The following is an 18126-nucleotide window of genomic DNA, read 5'->3' as shown; positions in this document are numbered from 1 at the left end:
TAAAGCCCCCCTGGGAAGGCCACGCCACACTAGATCGAAGCGACGCAGCCTCGGAAATTCCTGTTCAGGCTTTTGGGGGAAACCCCTTGGAGGAACGTGCAGGGCGAGGGATGGAAAACCATCACTCTGGCTCGCAAAAACACCCAGCAGCCAGGCGCTGGCAATGGGACTTTCAACACCGAAAGTGTGAAGAGCGGTGGGGAGAGATGTTTTTATAGGTGGGACCCCCCCGCTTTGGCGACTTTGGGGACCATTAAATGACAGCCCCCCTGGGCACTCCCAAGGACGTATCCCTGAGGAAGCTGGTCCCATGCCATGCTTCAGACAGACCAAAACCCCAAATAATTCAAGCCCTAACCATTGGGGGGTAGTCCTAAAGGCTGCTGGGAGCAGGGCATCCGTCAAAGCGCCCAGGGAAGGTGCTTTCCGCTCAGTCTCCCCTTGGAATTTTCCTTTCCCTGAGCCATGACTGTGTCAAGATGCCCACATTTCACCCAGCGCAGAGGCGGATCGGCTTTCCCTGGCACACTGGCAGAGCAGAGGGATGCTGGTGATGGCCACCAGCACCGAAACCCAATGGGACCCAAACCTCCTGAGTTTCAGGTTGGGGGTGGTCAGGGCTCTGAGGACAACTGCAGCTTGCGACAGGGAATTTTTTTTTTCCTTTACGCTGAAAATCCAGATTAAAATCAGAGCTGAGGGCTTGCAGATGCCCTCCCGGGTGGAAACTGGAGGGCAAAACGAGTTCTGGATCTGGTGCAGGCTCCCAGCGCTGTGAGAAGGGGTCAAGCAGCCGAGGAGACTGCACTGGGAACGGCTCCGGGGCTCTGCGCGGCCGCGGAAACTCCGCGGGGCTCCGGCGGCTCCGCGCCGAGAGCTGCAAACCCCCAACCCCGGGGCAGGGGGTGGGAAGTGGGGGTGCGGGGCATCCGCGGGCGCGCAAACAGCGCGTTTCGGCCGCGGGGTGACAGCGGCTTTTGCGTCTGCGGCCTCGCCGCGGGTAATTTGTTGTTTCGTTGGCTGAATTGTGGCGGTTTTTTTTTTTCACAAAATATTAATAGCGGTCATAATAGTGAGGAAATCGTAAGGAAATCAGTCTTTCGTGCTTGCAACAGCTTGGGGAGGAAAAAAAAAAAAAAATAAATCGAACAAACTTTAAAATTCAGGATGCCGGAGAAACTGAAGGAGCGAGAGGAAAAGGCACCTTAGGAAAACGGGAAAAAAAGGTTCGGCGGGAGGGAGGGGTCCCAGGGCGGGGGCTCCTGCGTGCGAGGATTAAATCTTTGGGGAGGGAAAAAACCAAACCAAACCAAACCAAACCAAACCAAACCAAACCAAACCCAACCCAGGGCTGGCCGCGGTGTTACCCGATGGGAGCAGAGATGCCGGCGGCGCGGAGGGCTGCACCCCCACCCCCGCCGGCCGCCCAGACAGTAAAAATCTGCCATAAAATCGGGGAATTTTTTTTTTTGGAGGGGGGAGGGATGATTTCCACTGCCGGGGGTGCCCCTCGGGGTGGCGGGGACAGGGGCCTCCTTCCTTGCCCGGGGTGCGGGGGCGGGGGGCACTGGGGGGGGGGACGGCGCAAATATCGCGGGGAAGCGGAGGGGACCTCCCCAAAATGTCATTGCAGGGTGGAGTGAGGGGGGACACGACAAAGCCACTTTACTTCTTATTTAGTCCATCTCTCAAACAGCCAGAAAAGAACATTAAAGGCATTTCTAGATTTTGTTTCGGTTTGGTTTTTTTTTTTTGTTTGCTTTTTTTTTTTATTCCCATGCTCTTAATTTTGAAAAAAAAAATAAAATCACAAAACATAACTTATAAAACAATATATATACTGCATCCTTATCCACAACAGCATAATTGAAACATCCAGCGTAACGTTTACCACAGGTGTGAAATACACTGGGAAAGAAGTACCGTGTGCATTTTATATTATGTTTCTTTGTCATCTACAGGTAATAAGTATCGACAAAAATAAGCAACAAATATGCCTGCAATTAAACTTCATATGCGTTTTGTATGCGTTTTAATAAAGATCATATTTATCATTTCCATTTTTTTTTTTTTGTCAACAAGCACTTGTTAAAGTATCTACATTTACATAATAACACCTTAAGTTTTTTTTTTTTTTTTTGGTTCCTTGTTTTTCCTTCACATTTAGAAAAGCAAGGAACGCTTTCAGCTTTGCTAAGCAACCTTTCCGGACGCCGAGGCTCGCTGTTTCTCTAGCAGAGATGCAGTATCTGGATTCACTTCATAACAGACCATCTTTCGTCTTTTTTTTTTTTTTAAACTAGACTCTCTAAAAGGGGTTTGGTTTTTGTTTTCTTTTTTTTTTGGGGGGGGTGTTTTTTCACCCCTGCGCTTAAATAAAGATGAATGATAATTTCATTATCAGGAAAAAACTTTGGATGGGGAGAATGCTGAACAGTTTTCGCATCACTGCAGGGTTTCTGTGCTCTCTCACAACCGGGGATACTGCAGTCTTTTGGAAAGGATGAAGAGGTAGAAACCTTGAGCTGCTTAGTATCAGGAATGACTGGATTATAGCTTCCAACTAAAGAAAAAAACATCAAGAATCATGCATTTTAAAAACAGTTTATTCAACGGCCAAGGACAATGATCCGGCACAATGCAACGGTAGATATAAATATAACCTTATATAAGTGGTTGACCCTTGTCATTATTATTTTTAATAGTTTCATACCTAATATTTTAACCATTTTTTCTGCAGAACTTACTCTGCGAATTATATTTTTTCTCCCCCCTCCCCCCTTTTTTATTTCTTTTTTTTTTTTTTTAAGTTTTTTCGAGTGTGATTCTGTTTCTCAGTGGTAAACATTAACCAAACTCTTCCCCGTGCGACAAGCGGCCCAGAACCGTCCCACGAGCCCGCACCCCCCCGCCGCCCTCCCCGCGGGGCAGCGGCCGCCTTACCAACTCCTGTGCAAGTTCAAGTAAACACATACAACCCGCATAATCCAGAGAAAAAAAAAATTGCAACTCATCCATGTACCAGATTTCGGTGTCTCTTGCAAAAGTTTTCTGGTCCGTTTACGATTTGGGTTTGTTTTTTTTTTCTTTTTGATGGTTTGTTCTATTTATTTATTTATTTATTTATAGAAAAAGCGCTGTTTTGTTGGTTGCATCGTTGGTGCGTTAATACTATTTTTTTTTTTTTTGAGACAATCGATGTCTGCGGAGCTTGTGGGTATTTTTTTTTACCGTGATGTTTTGTTTTGTTTTGTTTTGTTTTTTTTCCTCTCTCACTTGCTCGGGTTTTGCTTTCAATCGTCATCGGGTTTTAAAATTTTTATTATTTTTTTTTTTTTTACTTTTCCCTTTTCCCTTAAACGTCGCTTTGCTTTGTCGGCGGTGTTTTGTCGGAGGTGGTTTGTGTCAAGTCCGTCAACTGTTGTACTGACAGGCGTTTAGACTAGAGCCGGGGCTTTGCAAACTGCTGTAGCCGAAACTGGAGTGCTGCTTTGATTTTAGTCTGAGGCTGGCTAAGCTGGAGTTGCAAGTGTCCCGGTAGACGCTGTAAGGCGAGCCCGGTGGCCCGTAGGGACAGGCCGGCGAGGACATGGCCGAGTTCAGCGAGGACCCCCCGATGTTGTTGATGTTGTTGAGGCCGGAGTTGGCCATGCCCGGCACGGGCGAGTGGCCCATACTGGACGGCATGTTCATGGAGGAGATGCTGCTGGGGGCCGAGAACATGGACTGCGAGGAGAGGGGGCTCATAGAGTTAAAGAAGGTGAAACTTTTGGTGGAGAGAGGTGCCGGGGTGAGGCTTTTGGTGGCCCAGTTGTTGTAGGGGTAGCCGGCGTACATGTCGTCGTAGGGCTGCATCAGCCCGCTGAACTGCGGCACGTAGCCGTTCTTGCACAGGTCCATTTGCTGGTTCCGCTCCCGCTTTCTCCACTTGGCTCGGCGGTTTTTGAACCAGACCTGAAGGGAGGGGGGGACAAGGGGGACGGGGGACACCGACACGGGACGGTGAGTGCGGGACCACCGCCTCCCGGGGCACGCGGAGGGGGCGCGCAGGCAACCTGCGAGCCCGGCACCGGCATCCCCCGCCCTGGCCGGGATGGCAAGGCGGGGGTGGGGACCACCAATCGCGCGTGTGTCTCCCTCTCCTATGTCCCCAAGCCCCGCATCGCCTCTCCCTGCAGCCCCCAGCCCCGGGAGTCCCGCTCCGCGCAGCCCCTCGGCCTCTGCGCGCATCCCCTCTCTCCGTCCCGCGAGATGCGCGCAGCCGGGATGAGCGCAGCCGGGTTTCTCCGCCCAGGGTGACTGCGCGGGTGTCCCGGCCGTGTCCCCCCACCCGGGTCCCTCACCCTATCCCCGGAGCAAAGCTCTGATTAGGGCCGGCTCACCCCGGCCCCGCCGCGTTTCCCAACGCTAATGCTGTGTCATAAAAGTCCCCTGTTACAGATCATAAAAACGGGGATTGGATTAGTATGTTTAGGTTTGGGGGGAAAAAAAAAAAATTTAAAAAAAAAGCAGTCCCCGCATCGCCCTCGGATGGATGCAGCCTCTGCCTTTATGTCTGACGGGAATTTACAGCCCTGACTGGGGAACAGAGAAGCGGGGGCCGCTCCTGGTGTTTGATGCAAAAACCTGATCCAAGCTCCCTCTTTATTTATTTTAATTTCTTTTTTCTTTTTCTTTTTTTTTTTTTTTTTTAGCCCTCGGAAAGCGTTGGAGCCCCCCAGTGATGGAAGCCGGGCAGCCCTAAAATTCTTTTTTTTCAGGTTAAAACCCCTGCATTTATCCTGCCTACCGGCTGCTCCCTGCCTGCGAGCCTCTCCCGCTGCATCCCCGCCATCCCTCTCCCGGTTTTCTCCCCTGCGCCCTGTCCCGCGGAAGTTGCGCTCCCTCCGGAGCCCGGGGAGGTGAGGGGGGACGCGGACCTGACCCCCTTAGGGCCTCCCTTCCCGGCGCAGGAACAGAGCAACTGTGGTTAAACACCGGTTTCAAGGATGGAAACTTTTTTTTTTTTTTTTTTTTTTTGAGGGGGAACGCATGGCGGAGTCTATTTTTAAAAAATAACAATAATAAAAAGAATCACGTATAAATAGGAAACGAACGCCAACATGTTCAAAACCTGTAATATACTCCTCGGAAGGTGCTTCCAGACAGGAATTTCCTGAAAATGAGGGTAATAGTTTTAATTATGGCTCCTAGACATTTTAAAGGAAGGCCCTCGTAGCAAATTAAGGTTAGATTTGCAATCTGCAATCTCAGAACATCAACCCAAAAACGTCTCCACACAGAGGGAGAACGAAATTACGTTAATGGCAACTCGTATATTAGTTTTATTTGCTTCCTGAAATATTCCAGCAATATTAATTCAGTTTAGTCTCCGCTCCGGCTTTGTTTTGTTTTAAACTCAATTAAGACAACGCTTGCAGATGCATTTTCCCCATTGCAGAGGGGTGTTTACTCTTGAAAGGTTTAAAGCAGAATCTCTGTAATCCGATTTGGTCACTCGCGGTTTAATTGCCAAGGAAAAAAAAAAAAAAAGAAAAAGAAAAATAATTAAAAAAAAAGAAGTGGCTTTTCGGGACGGCGGGGCTGCCCTCCGCGGTTCCCGTTTTTTTTTCCCTGACTTTCTCCCCTTCGTGGCAGCCCATTCAGCCCACGGCTGGGGTGTCCGGCCACGGCTGAAATCGCGCGTGGAAATATCTCGGGAAGGGAAACACAAAGGGGAGGTGGAAAAATCGTGACAGCCCGCGCACGGCGGGCAGAAAGTCTACGGGCACTCCGGTCTGGTCGTTCACTGCCAGGATATTTCACCCTTAAATCTCTCCAAGGAACTGCCAAGGCTATATATAATTTTTATTTTTTTTTTAATGTGGTGGCATCGGCTCCGAGGCGCCCTGGCCGTACGATTATGTGTCTACAGCGCTCATTGACTTTGCAGCGCGATCGCTCCCCAGCCCTCGTCCTCCGCAAAGAGCCCCTCCGCTCGCGGCCGCGGAAGATGCGCGGCCGGGAGGCACTGAGCCGGCACCGGGGCGGGGGGGATCGCGGCGGGTCCGAGGTGGGGGGGGGGGCTGAGCCCCAATCTCTCCGCCTCAATGGCATCAAGCAGCGGTTTTTTTGGGAGCTGATGGCGATGGCTGGGATTATTGGGAATAATCACCGGAGGAAGGGGAAGCGCTGGGTTGGGCGGGAGGGGGGTTGCCGTAGTTCCGCGCCTGGTTTAGGCCAATTCGGGGGGGGGGTCTGCACCCCAGGACAGGGCCCTTCCCAAACCCCAGCATCCCCGCTGCTCGGCCCCCGCTTTTCGGGTCCGTCCTCAAGCGCGGTGCCGGCGGTTTGGGCCCGCTCCGGGCTGCATCTCCCGGCCACCCGAATTTCGGAATTTCTCCTCTGCAGCCCGGATTCCCATTTTAGCAACCAAAAATCAAGCCCACAGCAACCAGCTTCTGCTCGCAAACAGCCTCAACGGCTCTCAAAAGGGGCAATTTCCCCCCCATCCAAAAAAAAAAAAAAAAAAAGCGGGGTGCGGAGCAGAGCCCTCTTACCCGGACTCGGGGCTCGGTGAGGTTGGTCCAGACGGCGATCTCCTCCCGCATGCTCATGTCCGGGTACCGGTTCCGCTGGAAAGTGGCCTCCAGCTCCTGCAGCTGCTGGCTGGTGAAGTGGGTTCGCTGCCGCCGCTGCTTCTTCTTCTTCGCCGGGTCGTCGGCGGCCCCGTCCTCGTTTTTCTGCTCGCCGCTCCGCTCCTTTTCTGCCGGGAAGGTGTCAGGATTTGTTGGGTTTTTTTTTTTATTTTTTTTTAATTGTTTGTTTGTTTGTTTGTTTGTTTTGTTTTGGAGGGTTTTTGTTTTGTTTGTTTTTTTAATTATTTTTTTTGTTTGTTTTTCCAAACAGAAATCCCAATACATAAAGGCAATCACGCCATCCCCGCACCCAGCCCTCCCCTCCGCCCCACTGGACACACGCGTGGGGGGAGCGGGGAGTTTGGCATCCACGCGTGTCCTACTGGGCCCTGCACCCACCGAGCGTCCCTCAGCAAAACCCAGCCTTGCCCGAGGTGCGTGTGAGGGGAAACTAGGTGACCAGTTCCCCCCCCCCCCCTCCCCCAGGCTCGAAGCGGGTGAGACAAATTGGAGTGGGGGTGCGTGTGTTCCCCGCAGCATCGCCTGCTCTGCCTTTCTCCGCAGCTTTTCGCTCCCTTCAACGTCAGGCGCGATCTTTGCTCCGCTGTCTTTGTTGTGCTCGGCCGCGACAGGAAACTTTGGAAGGGCAGGGGTGTAAAACCCAGCAAGCGATTCATTGCAAAAAGAACCCTCTCTCTTTTTTTTATTTTATTTTAATTTTTTTTCCCCCTTTAGCCACTTTTACGATTTTAGCGTTTAGTTTAACCCCGGCCTGAGCGAAGCCCTCTGCAAAAAAAAATCATATCGAAAGAAGCAAAGAAAGAAAGGAGGAAAAAAAAAACAACAAACAAACCAGGAGCGTTTTCGCGGTCGGGATTTGCGCGGACGGAACAAAACCTCCCCGCTCCCTTTCGTTAACGGCCTTTCCCGCTCTCCCTGCCCAGGTTTCAACAGGATTTGGCCCGGTTTAAGAGCTCGGAAAAGGGATTTAAAGGCCTTTACGAAATGTGCTCCCGGCCCGAGCCCCAGCGGAACGGGGAAAGGTGCGGCCGGGCGGTGGGGCCGGGGGGATTTTTCCTTTTTAGAGTTTTTTTTCCCACAGTTTTTAGAGGGTTTTATCCCGGCGGGCTCGGAGGCGGGGGAGCATTTCTACAGTCCCGACCTCTGCGAGGGAAGCGGGAGTCTAAAAATAATCGCGGGCTGTGTCCAAAACCCGGGAGGATTCGTCCTTGCAAAGTCACCCCCGAATCGCTCCTCGGCGGGGAAAAAACGGGGAAAGGGGGGCGGCGAAGGAGCCCTCGGGAAACTTTTGGGGCTGGAAACCCTAAAAAGGAGTCGATTGCAGCCCAGTCGGCCTCTCTCTGCCCTTAAATCGTTTGCAGAGCAAACAAGGCCTCTGCGGGGCAAACCCCACCCGTACCGGACCCTCTGCACCTTCCCGGTCCAGCCGCGGGGAAAGAGAAACCAAAATAACCCCCGCGAAGACAAATCCTCAGGATTTCAGCTGGAAAAAGGCTGGAAAAACCGGGCCGAGAGAGAGCCGGTAGGAAAGCAGACGGAGTTTAATTTCGTTAAAAATCCGGCCTGTGATACCATTTCAAATCATAACGCACGTTAGCTTTATTTGGTATTTGCACTTTTTTTTTTTCCCCTCCTTAAAAAAAAAAAAAAAAAAAAAAAGGAAAAAAAACCCCACCAAAACCGTGAAAGGTATTTTGCAGCTTCTCGGAGAAGAAAAGCAGGCAGGTCCCCAGCCCTCCTCCGGCACCAAGGGGTCACACACAGGGGTAGGGCAAAACGGAGCAAATCTCCCTCTCTAATCTCCAATAATCCCCTCTAATCTCGGAGTCCTTTCCAGACGCCGGTCCCTAACTTTGTTTGCGAATCAGGCTGGGAGGGCACAACCCAAACCCTGTTTTATCACCCGAGTGCCTCTTGCCCCAGCCACTCTCTAGGACCTGCTAAAACTCCGGAGAGCCACACCAGATATTAAAAAAAAAATAATTAAAATTAAATAAGGGATAAACTCCCCCCTGCAAGGGTCGGGGTGCAGAATGGGTATCACGCTCCTTTTTGTTTCCTTCTCCTCGCATTCTAGAAATGTTGCTGCTGTAATTAAACACAAACTGGGAAACCACAGCTTTCCCTGCAGCCCTCGCACGCGGCGCTCAGCGACCCTTTCCAGCGCGGAAAGCGCGCGGCCCCCCGCGCAAAACCTCTCCGCAGCCGCGCACATCCCCTCCGCGGCGGCCTGCCTCTCCTGCTCTGCGGGGCTTTTTTTTTTTTTAATTTTATTATTATAATTTTCTTTTTTTTTTTTTAAATCCCCTTCTCTACTTTGACAGAGAGATCTTTTTCCATCCCTGCACCACCCGAGCTGGAAAATAAACCCGGGCAAAAGCTGACATTATTGCAGAAACATCCGGCGAAACCGTGCTCCCGAAGAGCCCCCCCCCCGCTTCCCTTCGACCCCATCAATTAACAACTGTGGGTTTTACTAAAAAAAAAAAAATAAAGGTGAAACTCCTGGGATGGGAGCGGTGTAAGCCCTCCCGTCGCGCTGTCAGTTCCCCACTCGGGATGGAACCACCGGGATCACCGCGAGCTCTTGTGTTCCCCCCTCCCATCTCCCGTGTCCCCCCCCCATCCCATCCCAACGCCTCCGATTGTGAGGGGGGGAGGTGGTGGTGCGGGCAAAGTCCCACCACCCGCCCCGCAGAAGGGAAGGCGCGGTGGGGAGGGGGGCCGGGGATGCGGGGGGGGGGGGGTGAGGGGTTGGGGGTGCGGGGCGGGGGTGGGTGGGTTACCTGGCGCCTCCGTGTCGGAGGATTCACTGGCCGAGTTCTCGATGGGGTCTCTGGGTTCCGAGGCTCTTTGCAAATGGAAGCTGGAAGCCATGTCATGGGAGGGTTGGGGTCTCAAGCTCTCGGGCAGTCTCTCCAAATTCATTCCACCTTTAAAGGAATCCATGGCAGGGGCCGCCGGGCTGCCTGGGGGAGTTTGCAGGTGTTTATTCCACACAGAAAGGAACAAGGAGCTTTTTCTTTCTTTCTTTCTTTCTTTCTTTCTTTCTTTCTTTTTTTTTTTTTTTAAGAAAAAAAAAAAAACAAACAACAAGAAAACCAAAAGCAAATCCACTTATTATAATGAGTATTATTTTAAGGGCAGAAGCGAGGCGGGCAGTGGCTGGGAGCCGGTTGTCCTTGCTCAGGGCAGCGCGGCCGCATAGGCAGGGAAGTGGCAGAGATTCCTTCTGGAGCGGGGCGAGCCGCGAGTGGGACAGTTTAAAGCCAAAGAGATCCGAGTGACCTGCCCGAGAACAAATGCCTGGAGTGAAACGCGGCTCCTCCCCCTCAAGGTTAAAACCTCCCCGTTCTCGCTCCAGCTAGCGTTAGCCCAGCCCGGCCGCGCTCCCCCGCCGATGTGCGCACCTTCCGCGGCCGCGGCCAGCTCCGCGGGCCGCCCTCCCCCGCCCCCGACGGGGGTGTGTGCGTCCCCCGCCTTCGCTTCCTCCTTCCCCCTCCCCCCCGCAGCCTTGGTGAGGTAGGAAAAAATACGCGTGGAAAGGTGGAAAATCACGCCCCGCCCGTGCTCCGGACTCCCCTGCCCGCCCCTAGCACCCCGCCCCCCCCCCGCCAGTGCGCAAGTTGCGCCCCCGCGCAAGCACTGCATCTCCGTGGGTATCCCCGCACCCAGCCCGGCTGGGCCTCCTGGCCCGTGGGGAACCTCCGCCCCCTGCGCACCCTGCGCATCCCTCTCCGCATCCTTGCGCGGCCCCTCCCGGCGCGAGTCCCGCGGGGGACCAGTTCCTCCTGTGGTTGTATCTGAACTGTTTTTATCCTTTAAAAAACTTTTTAAATTTTTTTTTTTTTTCTTTCATTCAGCTCGGACCCTGCCCGGCGACCGGAGGACCGCAGCCGGGGGAAGAGCGGCAGTGAGAACGCTCCCATCCCACCATCTTTCAGCAGATAATTAATAATAAACAATTTTCTTCCCGCAGCCGAACTCGCCGTGACCCTCCTGACAGGGTATCCGCGGCTCTGCCAGCCCGGGGGCCGGGGCAACCGGTGGGGAGGAGCCCCCCCCGCTTCTCATCCCGCAGTGGGTACCGGTGCATCCTATCCCGAGACGGGACCCCCTTATGACCACGCAAGGCCGGGACACGACCGTGAGCACTCCAGGATAACACCTCAGAGTTTGGGGAGGTGGTAAAAAAACTCAAAAAAAAACAGCAACAAAAAAAACCCAACCCCAAAACAAAAAATAAATGGGAAAACCCCCTCAGCCTCGGGGAGGCGGGTGGGAAGCGGGGTACCGGTGGGACCGGTGGCGGGGGGCTCGCTGCACCGGAGAGGGGGCGAGGGGAAGGGGGAGAGGGACCCCGGGTGCAGCTTTGCCCAGGGAATCCAGGACCTTCTCCCCTCTGTATTTTCTCGTCTCGCTGTAGCCGGTCCCTCCCGACACTGTATTTTCCTTTCAAATCAAGTAAAGATGTGGGAGAGAACTTTTGAACCGCTTTCTGGAAAAGCGGAGGGGAGCAATGTTCCAGCCACGCAGGCTTTTTTTTTTTCCTTGACACCCCCACTCCATCCCTGAGCCCCCCCCGGCAGCTCCCCGCAGGGCCCGTGGGCCCGGGGACGAGACCCCAAAGCTCCCAATCCTTGCACCCCTGCCCTCCAGTTTAGGGGATGTACAGGTGGTCAGGTCTAGCTCTCTCTCTCTCTTTTTTTTTCTTTCTTTCTTTCTTTTTTTTTTTTTAAATCTCCTTTTCTTGGTAGCATATCGATGTCCGTCCGTCTGTCCGCCGCTCCCGGCTGAACTCCGCTCAGGAGTCCGCAAAAGATGCGGGAATTTCGGGCACCCGAGGTGAACCAAGCCATCTCGGGCTGCTAAGGATGGACGTGATTTCAAACGCAAATATTTACCCGGGCCAGGGCCTCTGGGCTTCGAGAGGCTCAGCTGATGCAGAAGGATGGAGATCTGCTCCCGGGGCAGAAACGAGAGGTGGGAACGGCCTTTCCCCCGAGGAGGAGGAAGGTGACCGGATTGCAAACGCGCACCGTGCCCCAGACCCTTCAGAGTCCCCCCTTTTTTTTAATAATTTTTTCCTTTATTTCCGTGGGCCGGGACCGGTGGCAGCTCCGGGGCAGGTCCCAGCAGCCCGGCTGCTCCGCTCCTGCTATTTTAAACCTCACTGCTCACAGCAGCCTCAAAACTGTAGGCGAGATTTTTCTTTCTTTCCCCCCCCCCCCCCCCCCCGCTTTTTCTTTGTCTTTTTCTAACACGCCTAATTTACAGTTTTTATTCTGCTCTATAAACATATATTTTTTTAAAAAATCGTTCTAGGCTCAAATCCTCCCGGTCGTGCTCAGGGAAAGGCTCAGCCTCGGGCACCGGCCTGGTTTTAACGTCAGGTTAAAATCACGGCCCCCTCGACTCCTTCTAGGGGGGTCATCGGGGCAGATCCCCCTCCTCCCCCTGTTAAACTGAGAGTAACGGGTCGGCCCCGCTGCTCCCGGCCCTCGGGAGGCGGAGCAGTGCCCGGCTCCCTCCTGCCCTTCCCCACGCGTGTCCGCGCCCCGGCCGGCCCACACCTGCGCGCGGGTGGGCAGCCTCAGGCGGGCGGCTACGTCTGTATGTCTCGCGTGTGTCTCCTACACGTCTTCCGTGGATTTAAGCGCGGCGCGCTCCTGAAACGAAAACCAAACCCAAAGCCGCCTGGTTCTTCCCCTTGCTGTCGCGACAACGCTGGTCGCGACAACGGAGCCCAGTCTTTGGGCTGTCCCCGCTCAGATTTGTGCTTTCTCCTCTGCCCCCCCCGTCCTCCAGGCCCGCTCCGTTTCGGGACGCCGGGGACACCGCTCCTCTGGCACCCTCCTTGCACCAGGCGCTACGTCAGGGGTCCACCCGCGTGACGTCATGCCTCGCTTCCCTGACATCACGCCTCGCCTTTCAGCCAGGCCACGACCTCTAAGCCTTGATGCGCCCGCTCGGAGCCGCTTGCTTTTCCCGCAACGTGAAGCGTCCCCGCGACCTGCGTGGGCGTGGGACGGGACGGGGAGAGGCGGAGGGAGGGGTCGGGCCGGGGGCCGAGCGGGACCTGCGGAGCCCCTGCCAGGGACGCGGTCGGTGTGCGTGGGTTTCTACAGAGCTTTGCATGGGAAATGTCCACGCAACCCACGTGGGGCTGGCACCGCCGTGCAGCCACTGTGCCCCGAGGCTCCCCCCAAGCTGGGGGTTGCACCGGGGGTCTGTAAAACGCTGTAAGCCCGCATATAAACCCCTCCGCTTCCTCCTGCTATAAATAACCCAAGAACGGGGGACAGCGCTTATAAACAAATCAGCGCTGGCCACGCCAGTGACAGCCCCGTGAAGAGGATGAGACGCGTCCGAAGGAGAGCAGGACGCCCGCTGCCGTCCAACGGGACGACAGACCCTGCTGAGAGTGCAAGGGACAGGGCTGTGTTACCCCCCAGGCGCCAGGGACAGGGGCGTTCCTGCTTTCGGAGAGGGGCTCCCATCCCCGACAAGCTGCTGCGGTTGCAGTCAACGCAAAACCACCTGGGCCATATATCAGGCGGCGAGGCTCAGTCTCTGCCAGTTTTTCCTCTTCAGATTTATTGGCGTTGTATAGACTTAGATTCAGTCTATAAATTACTGGAAATTGTTACAAAAACGAAAGCATCCTTTCCCAAGTGCACCTCTGCACAAGAGGAGATGAAGGCCCTCTGAAAAACAGAGCTGCGGCAAGGCAAGAGAGGAAGGAGAGGCTCCCCAACCCAACCCAGCCTAGCCAAACCCAGCCCCACAAAACCCAACCCAACCAATCCCAACCCAACCAAACCAAACCTAATCAAAGCCAGCCTAACCAAACTCAAGCCAACCAAACCCAAGCCTGGCCAACTCAACCCAACTCAACCAAGACAAACTAAATCAAACCAAACCCAAACAAGCCAAACAAAAATGCAACCGATGCAACCAAAACAAGCCAAGCCAACCCCAAACAAAGCAGTCCTAGCCAAACCAAGCACAAGCCAAGCCAATCCAAGACCAAGTCAAGCCAAGTTGAGCCAACCTCCACCTAGTACCCCCTTCATACAGTCCAGCAGCTGTGAGCTGCTGCAAACCCCCAACTTTTTAATACCAAAAACCATCCTAAAAGAGTCCATTGGGAGCCCTGGCACCCCCCAATCTCCTACCAGAGTTGGAGTTGGGTCCCCCTCAGACTGGGAGGAGTGGGCAGTGGAAAGCAGAGAGGGGGAACAAACCCAGCCTGGGGATCGTGTTAAATCGCTCAGGAGAGGAAGGTGGAAAATTACACTGGCTCCCAGCTGGCCTGTCCTCCTCTGTGCAGCCAGGAGAGCAATTTTCCTAAGAAGTTAAGCAAAACGAAATCAGCCTCCCTTTTTTTTTAATTTTGTTTTTGCATCCGCAGCCTTCCGTGGGCGCACAGGGCTCCTCTGCGCAGAGCTGAGCTGTGGATGCTGGGCAGGAGGGGTTTCCAGCATCCCCCCCAGCCCCATCCCTCTTCGCTCAGCTCCCCCCTGACATTAAAACCCAATGGGGGAAAGGGAATTTTTTTTAGGGGTGTTTGGGCTGTGACAGCTCCCAGGGCACCTGGGACACCCGGGGCTGTGGCTTATCCCACCGCCCCCCACCCTGTGTCCCCATCCCGCCGCGGGAGCCGGTGGCCAGCGGCAGCGCTTGCAAAAAGTTGGGATGAAAAGATGGAAGGCTTAATGTTTTCTGACAGATACAAATGATACCCCAAGGCTTTCTTGAAACGCAGCGACTGACGGCTGCAGAAACGGTTTTCCTATTCGGGTTTCTGCAGCTGGAAGCAGATTGGGGTGTGGGGGGGTTCCTCTCGGCCCTCTTTCCCCTACCCTCACCCCCAAAATAAAACCTTCACCCCCAAAATAAAACCCTGGCTCCCAACATAAAACCGTCTCCTGAGTGTCCGCCGTCAGCCTGGGATAATTTTTTTTTCCCCCAAATACCCGGTGGCACAGTCCCACCCCGGCCCGGAGCTGCTTCCCAGCTCCTCTCTGCATCCTTCAGACCACAAGCGTTGAATTTCTGCCCTAAGAAAAAAAAAATAATAAAAAAAAATTGCTGTTTTGCAGCAGTTTGGGTTTATCCTGGCCCTTTGCAGGCTGATGTGAGGTGGGAGCTTCAGCGCCAGGGGATGGATGAGGGACTGTTTCCCTGGATTGGGGCGAGGGGGGGAAGAGGGGAAAAACCAATATAGTCCCACGATTCCCTCTCCGAGCAGAGGGAACATGCTTTTCTTATTAATTGACGGAGGAAGGGGCACCGGAGTTTGCTAGGCAGCCTGCTCATGTTACTCTGTGCATCTTTAGATCCCAAAATATGTCTCTTTTGTGGATTAAAAAAGATGCCTCTGAAGCAGGAGAATCAAAGGCCCGGGCACTCCGTTGGCTTTTCCTGAAGACCCTTCTTCGGCAGGGGGAAAAAAAAAAAAAAATAGACCCACCGATATTCTGTTGCCATGTGGGTTTCCCCCACCTTGTTTCGGGCGAGCAGCCTCTTAATTGCCGCAGCATTTGGATGGGGGAAACACATTCCCCTTCAACAGGACATTTCCTGAACGGCTGAAATATTCTAATAGCGCACCAGGCTCTTTAATGTTCGCAGAACAGCAGCGAATCTCTGCAGAGCCGCACATTTCCTGCTTTAAAACGCAAAATCAGAGAAACAATTAACCTTTGTGTGCATCGAGCTCTTTCTCTTCTAGATTATCTTATTTCCCTTTTTCCTTTATGTTTTCTTTATTTTCCTTTTTAAAAAAAATTTCTATTTTCCCCTCTCTTTTGTGTTTTTTCTTTTTTTTTTTTTTGTTTTTCCTCATTCCCCCCCCCTTTTTTTTTTTCCAATTTCCCCTCGAAAGGCTACTTTCGCCTCACTGCCCGGCCGCACCGCGCTGCTCCCGGCGCAGTTTCAGCGCACTCCCCTCTCCTCTCCGCTGCCCGGGGAGCAAACACCGCCGAGATAAAGGCACCGGGACACTTTTCTTTCCAGTTTCATTCTGGGAACGACCATATCTTAACGGGCACATCTCAGGGAGAGATAGGAAAACAGGGCTAATCAGCGCGCCGGGTTAGATATAAAAGTTCAGGGCAAATAAAACGAATTAGTTTTATTAGCACGTTTAGGAGGCGGTCTAACGAAGGAATTCGGCTTTACTAGAGAATGTTTTCTCCTCCCCTTTTTGTTATTTAAAAGCAACATCTATCCGAGCTGCTCATCACGGGAGGGAAATAATGCATCGCTCAATCTGCGGTTATTTTTTTTTTTCTTCCCGTAGGAAAGCGCTCCCTTCTCCAAACCCGATAAGAAGGATATAGACCCTTGGAAACACGCTATTTCATAACTAAATCTGCGTGAACAATAAAACCGACTGTAAAGGACAGGCTGCGGAGCCGCCCGGTTATGGTTGGGCGGTGGGTTTCGGTGGGAAATATCTGCTTTAACTCGGCTCAAACTTGCCCCGGGAAATGTTGCCGGATTTCCAGGGATTTTGTCCGTATTTCAGGCAAATGAAGGATTTTGAGGAGGTTCTGCCAGGGAAGTGGCTCTCAGGAAATATTTGGAAGTCGGTTTTTAGACTAACGGCTGGATCCGGCGCAGGGAATGACCCGGAGAACGCGGACCTGGGTTTGTTAAGCGGAATACATATATTTTTGAATTGTTATAAAAAAGCAAACTGCGGCTGGGTCCTCGATTGAGGCGCAACGGTATTGTTTTATGTTCAATCCGTGCCTCGGACTTCGTGTTCGCCCGCGGCGCGGCTGGCAAAATTTGGGGAAAAGGGAGGAAATAACAGAAAACTTGCCCAATAACTTTTTTTTTTTTTTTAAACGCGAGACCTAAAATAAAAAAATCTCCGAAAGATACCGTCGGTGGGGAGCCCTCACGTCCATTTAAGCGGGTTTAAGCGGGGTTGATAAGCGGAAAAAAAGCGCCTTTTCCTCCTACTCCGAGAATTCCGCTCCGCTGCAAGGAGCCGTTATCCCGGAGCGGGATAATTCCTCAAGATTCTGCATTTTTTAAAAATTAAAAAAAGGGGGAAAAAATCACCACCAACAACAAAGAAATGCAGAGGGGCTGTAGAATACTATTTTTCTGAAAAGAGAATTCATCGACGGCCCAGACTCTCATCCCCGGGAGCGGCCGCTTCTCCTCCGCGGCCGCGCAGCCCCGGCCCGCGCCGTCCGAATCCGACCCCCGCCACGTCCCGGGGACCCCCCCGGCCTCTCCGGGACACCACGCAAAAGCGCTGGAGGCTGAAAACGGTGCTGCGCGTTCATAAAAAAAAAAAAATTATATATATGAAATAAAATGAGGTAACCCCTCTGGAATTGCATTTCCCAGCGCATTTGTCAGAGCTGACGAAGCGCAGAGGCCCCGAAAGAATTTATACACGGTATAAAGATGTCAAAGGGCTGCGCGGAGCGCGGAGCGGAGCGGCCGAGCTCCGGGCGGGGGGCAAGGCCGCGGTGAGGGGCGCTCCACCCCCCCCCCACACTCTTTCCCCCGCAACTCCAATCCCCACGCGTGTCCCGTCTCGGCTTTGTTTTCCAGCCCCGAAATGCTCCGCACCGCCGGCCGCCTCCACGCAGCTGTGAGAGTAGGGGGAATGGGGGGCTGGGGCGGTGCGGGACGACCCCGCAGGACACGCGTGGGGGGACACGGCTGGCGCGCGTGGGGCGGGACGGAGAGCAGGGCGCACGCGTTTTGAAGGGGGGAGGAGGCGGGACGGGGGCGCACGGGGACAGGCGACGACACGCGTGGGGAGTGACGGGCGCGGGGGAGACACGACACGCGCGTGGGGCCGTCCCCAGGCCAACTTACCGGGCGTTGCGCTCGGCGGCGGCGGGGTGCCGGGCCCGGCGGGGGCTGTGCGCGCCCCGGCCGCCGCTCCAGGGTTTTTCTTGGGAGATTTTTCCCCGTCTCCTCCTGACGTCAGCCCCGTCCCAGGGTGCCGCGGCCGGGGGAGGGCCGGGGGCAGGGCCGCCAGCACCGGGAGACCGGTAGCGCCCGCCGCCCCGCGCCCTTCGCCTCCCTCCCGCAACCCAGAGCATCCCCAGCACCCCCCGCTTTCCCCGACCGGTGCTCCCGGTTACACGGCCCCTGCCCTCTTCATTTCCTCCCTGTCCGAGGGGGCAGGGACAAGGAAAAGTCCCCCCTTTTTTTTTTTTCCTTTTTTTTTTTTTTTTGACAAGCTCTGAAATAGGGCTCCTGGTTTAGGATTTCAGTGTGGAGGTGAGTGCGCAGCGCCGAGCACCCCGGGGGGAGGCAGCAAAAGGCACCCAGGACGGCATCCTTCAGGATGCAGGGCTCAGTGAAGATGCTCACATAGGCTCACTGTGCTTCCCAGTTGGCCAAACACCCATCCCCAGGCCCTCTGCCCAGTTTAATTTTCCAGGGATGCTTCCGGAGTTTCAGGCACCTCACTTCTCCTGTCTACCCCACCCTGGAAGGTCTC

General features: G+C 54.0%; 1 protein-coding gene across 2 annotated transcripts; it reads right to left on the bottom strand.

The window, feature by feature from the left end:
* Nucleotides 1-2934: 2934 nt before the first annotated feature.
* PITX1 (paired like homeodomain 1) lies at nt 2935-17580 on the bottom strand. Of its 2 annotated transcripts, none has more exons than XM_086758918.1 (4): nt 17493-17580; nt 9425-9607; nt 6540-6745; nt 2935-3954 (listed from the first exon to the last, which is right to left on the bottom strand). In XM_086758918.1, the coding sequence occupies exons 2-4, from the start codon at nt 9585-9587 to the stop codon at nt 3415-3417; spliced, it is 909 nt and encodes a 302-aa protein (XP_086615044.1). In that variant the 5' UTR covers nt 9588-9607; nt 17493-17580; the 3' UTR covers nt 2935-3414. The 2 variants fall into 2 exon arrangements, with proteins under 2 accessions (XP_086615044.1, XP_086615042.1); XM_086758916.1 differs by having other exon boundaries at nt 9425-9672; nt 17493-17577.
* Between the last annotated feature and the right edge of the window lie 546 nt (nt 17581-18126).

Source organism: Chlamydotis macqueenii, chromosome 14 (genome assembly GCF_036417535.1).
Source record: "Chlamydotis macqueenii isolate bChlMac1 chromosome 14, bChlMac1.mat, whole genome shotgun sequence".
Classification (NCBI taxonomy): Eukaryota; Metazoa; Chordata; class Aves; order Otidiformes; family Otididae; genus Chlamydotis; species Chlamydotis macqueenii.
The sequence above is the reverse complement of the archived record's forward strand: the minus strand, read 5'-3'. Positions and strand labels throughout refer to the sequence as shown.

What these genes read in the sequence shown, in the direction of transcription:
- PITX1 (XM_086758918.1), bottom strand. Translation starts at nt 9,587, where the DNA reads ATGGATTCCTTTAAAGGTGGAATGAATTTGGAGAGACTGCCCGAGAGC. An exon ending in CTCCGACACGGAGGCGCCAG is followed by an intron (nt 6,746 to 9,424) that starts GTAACCCACCCA and finishes CCTTCCCGGCAG; the next exon opens with AAAAGGAGCGGAGCGGCGAG. An exon ending in TCACCGAGCCCCGAGTCCGG is followed by an intron (nt 3,955 to 6,539) that starts GTAAGAGGGCTC and finishes CCCTCCCTTCAG; the next exon opens with GTCTGGTTCAAAAACCGCCG.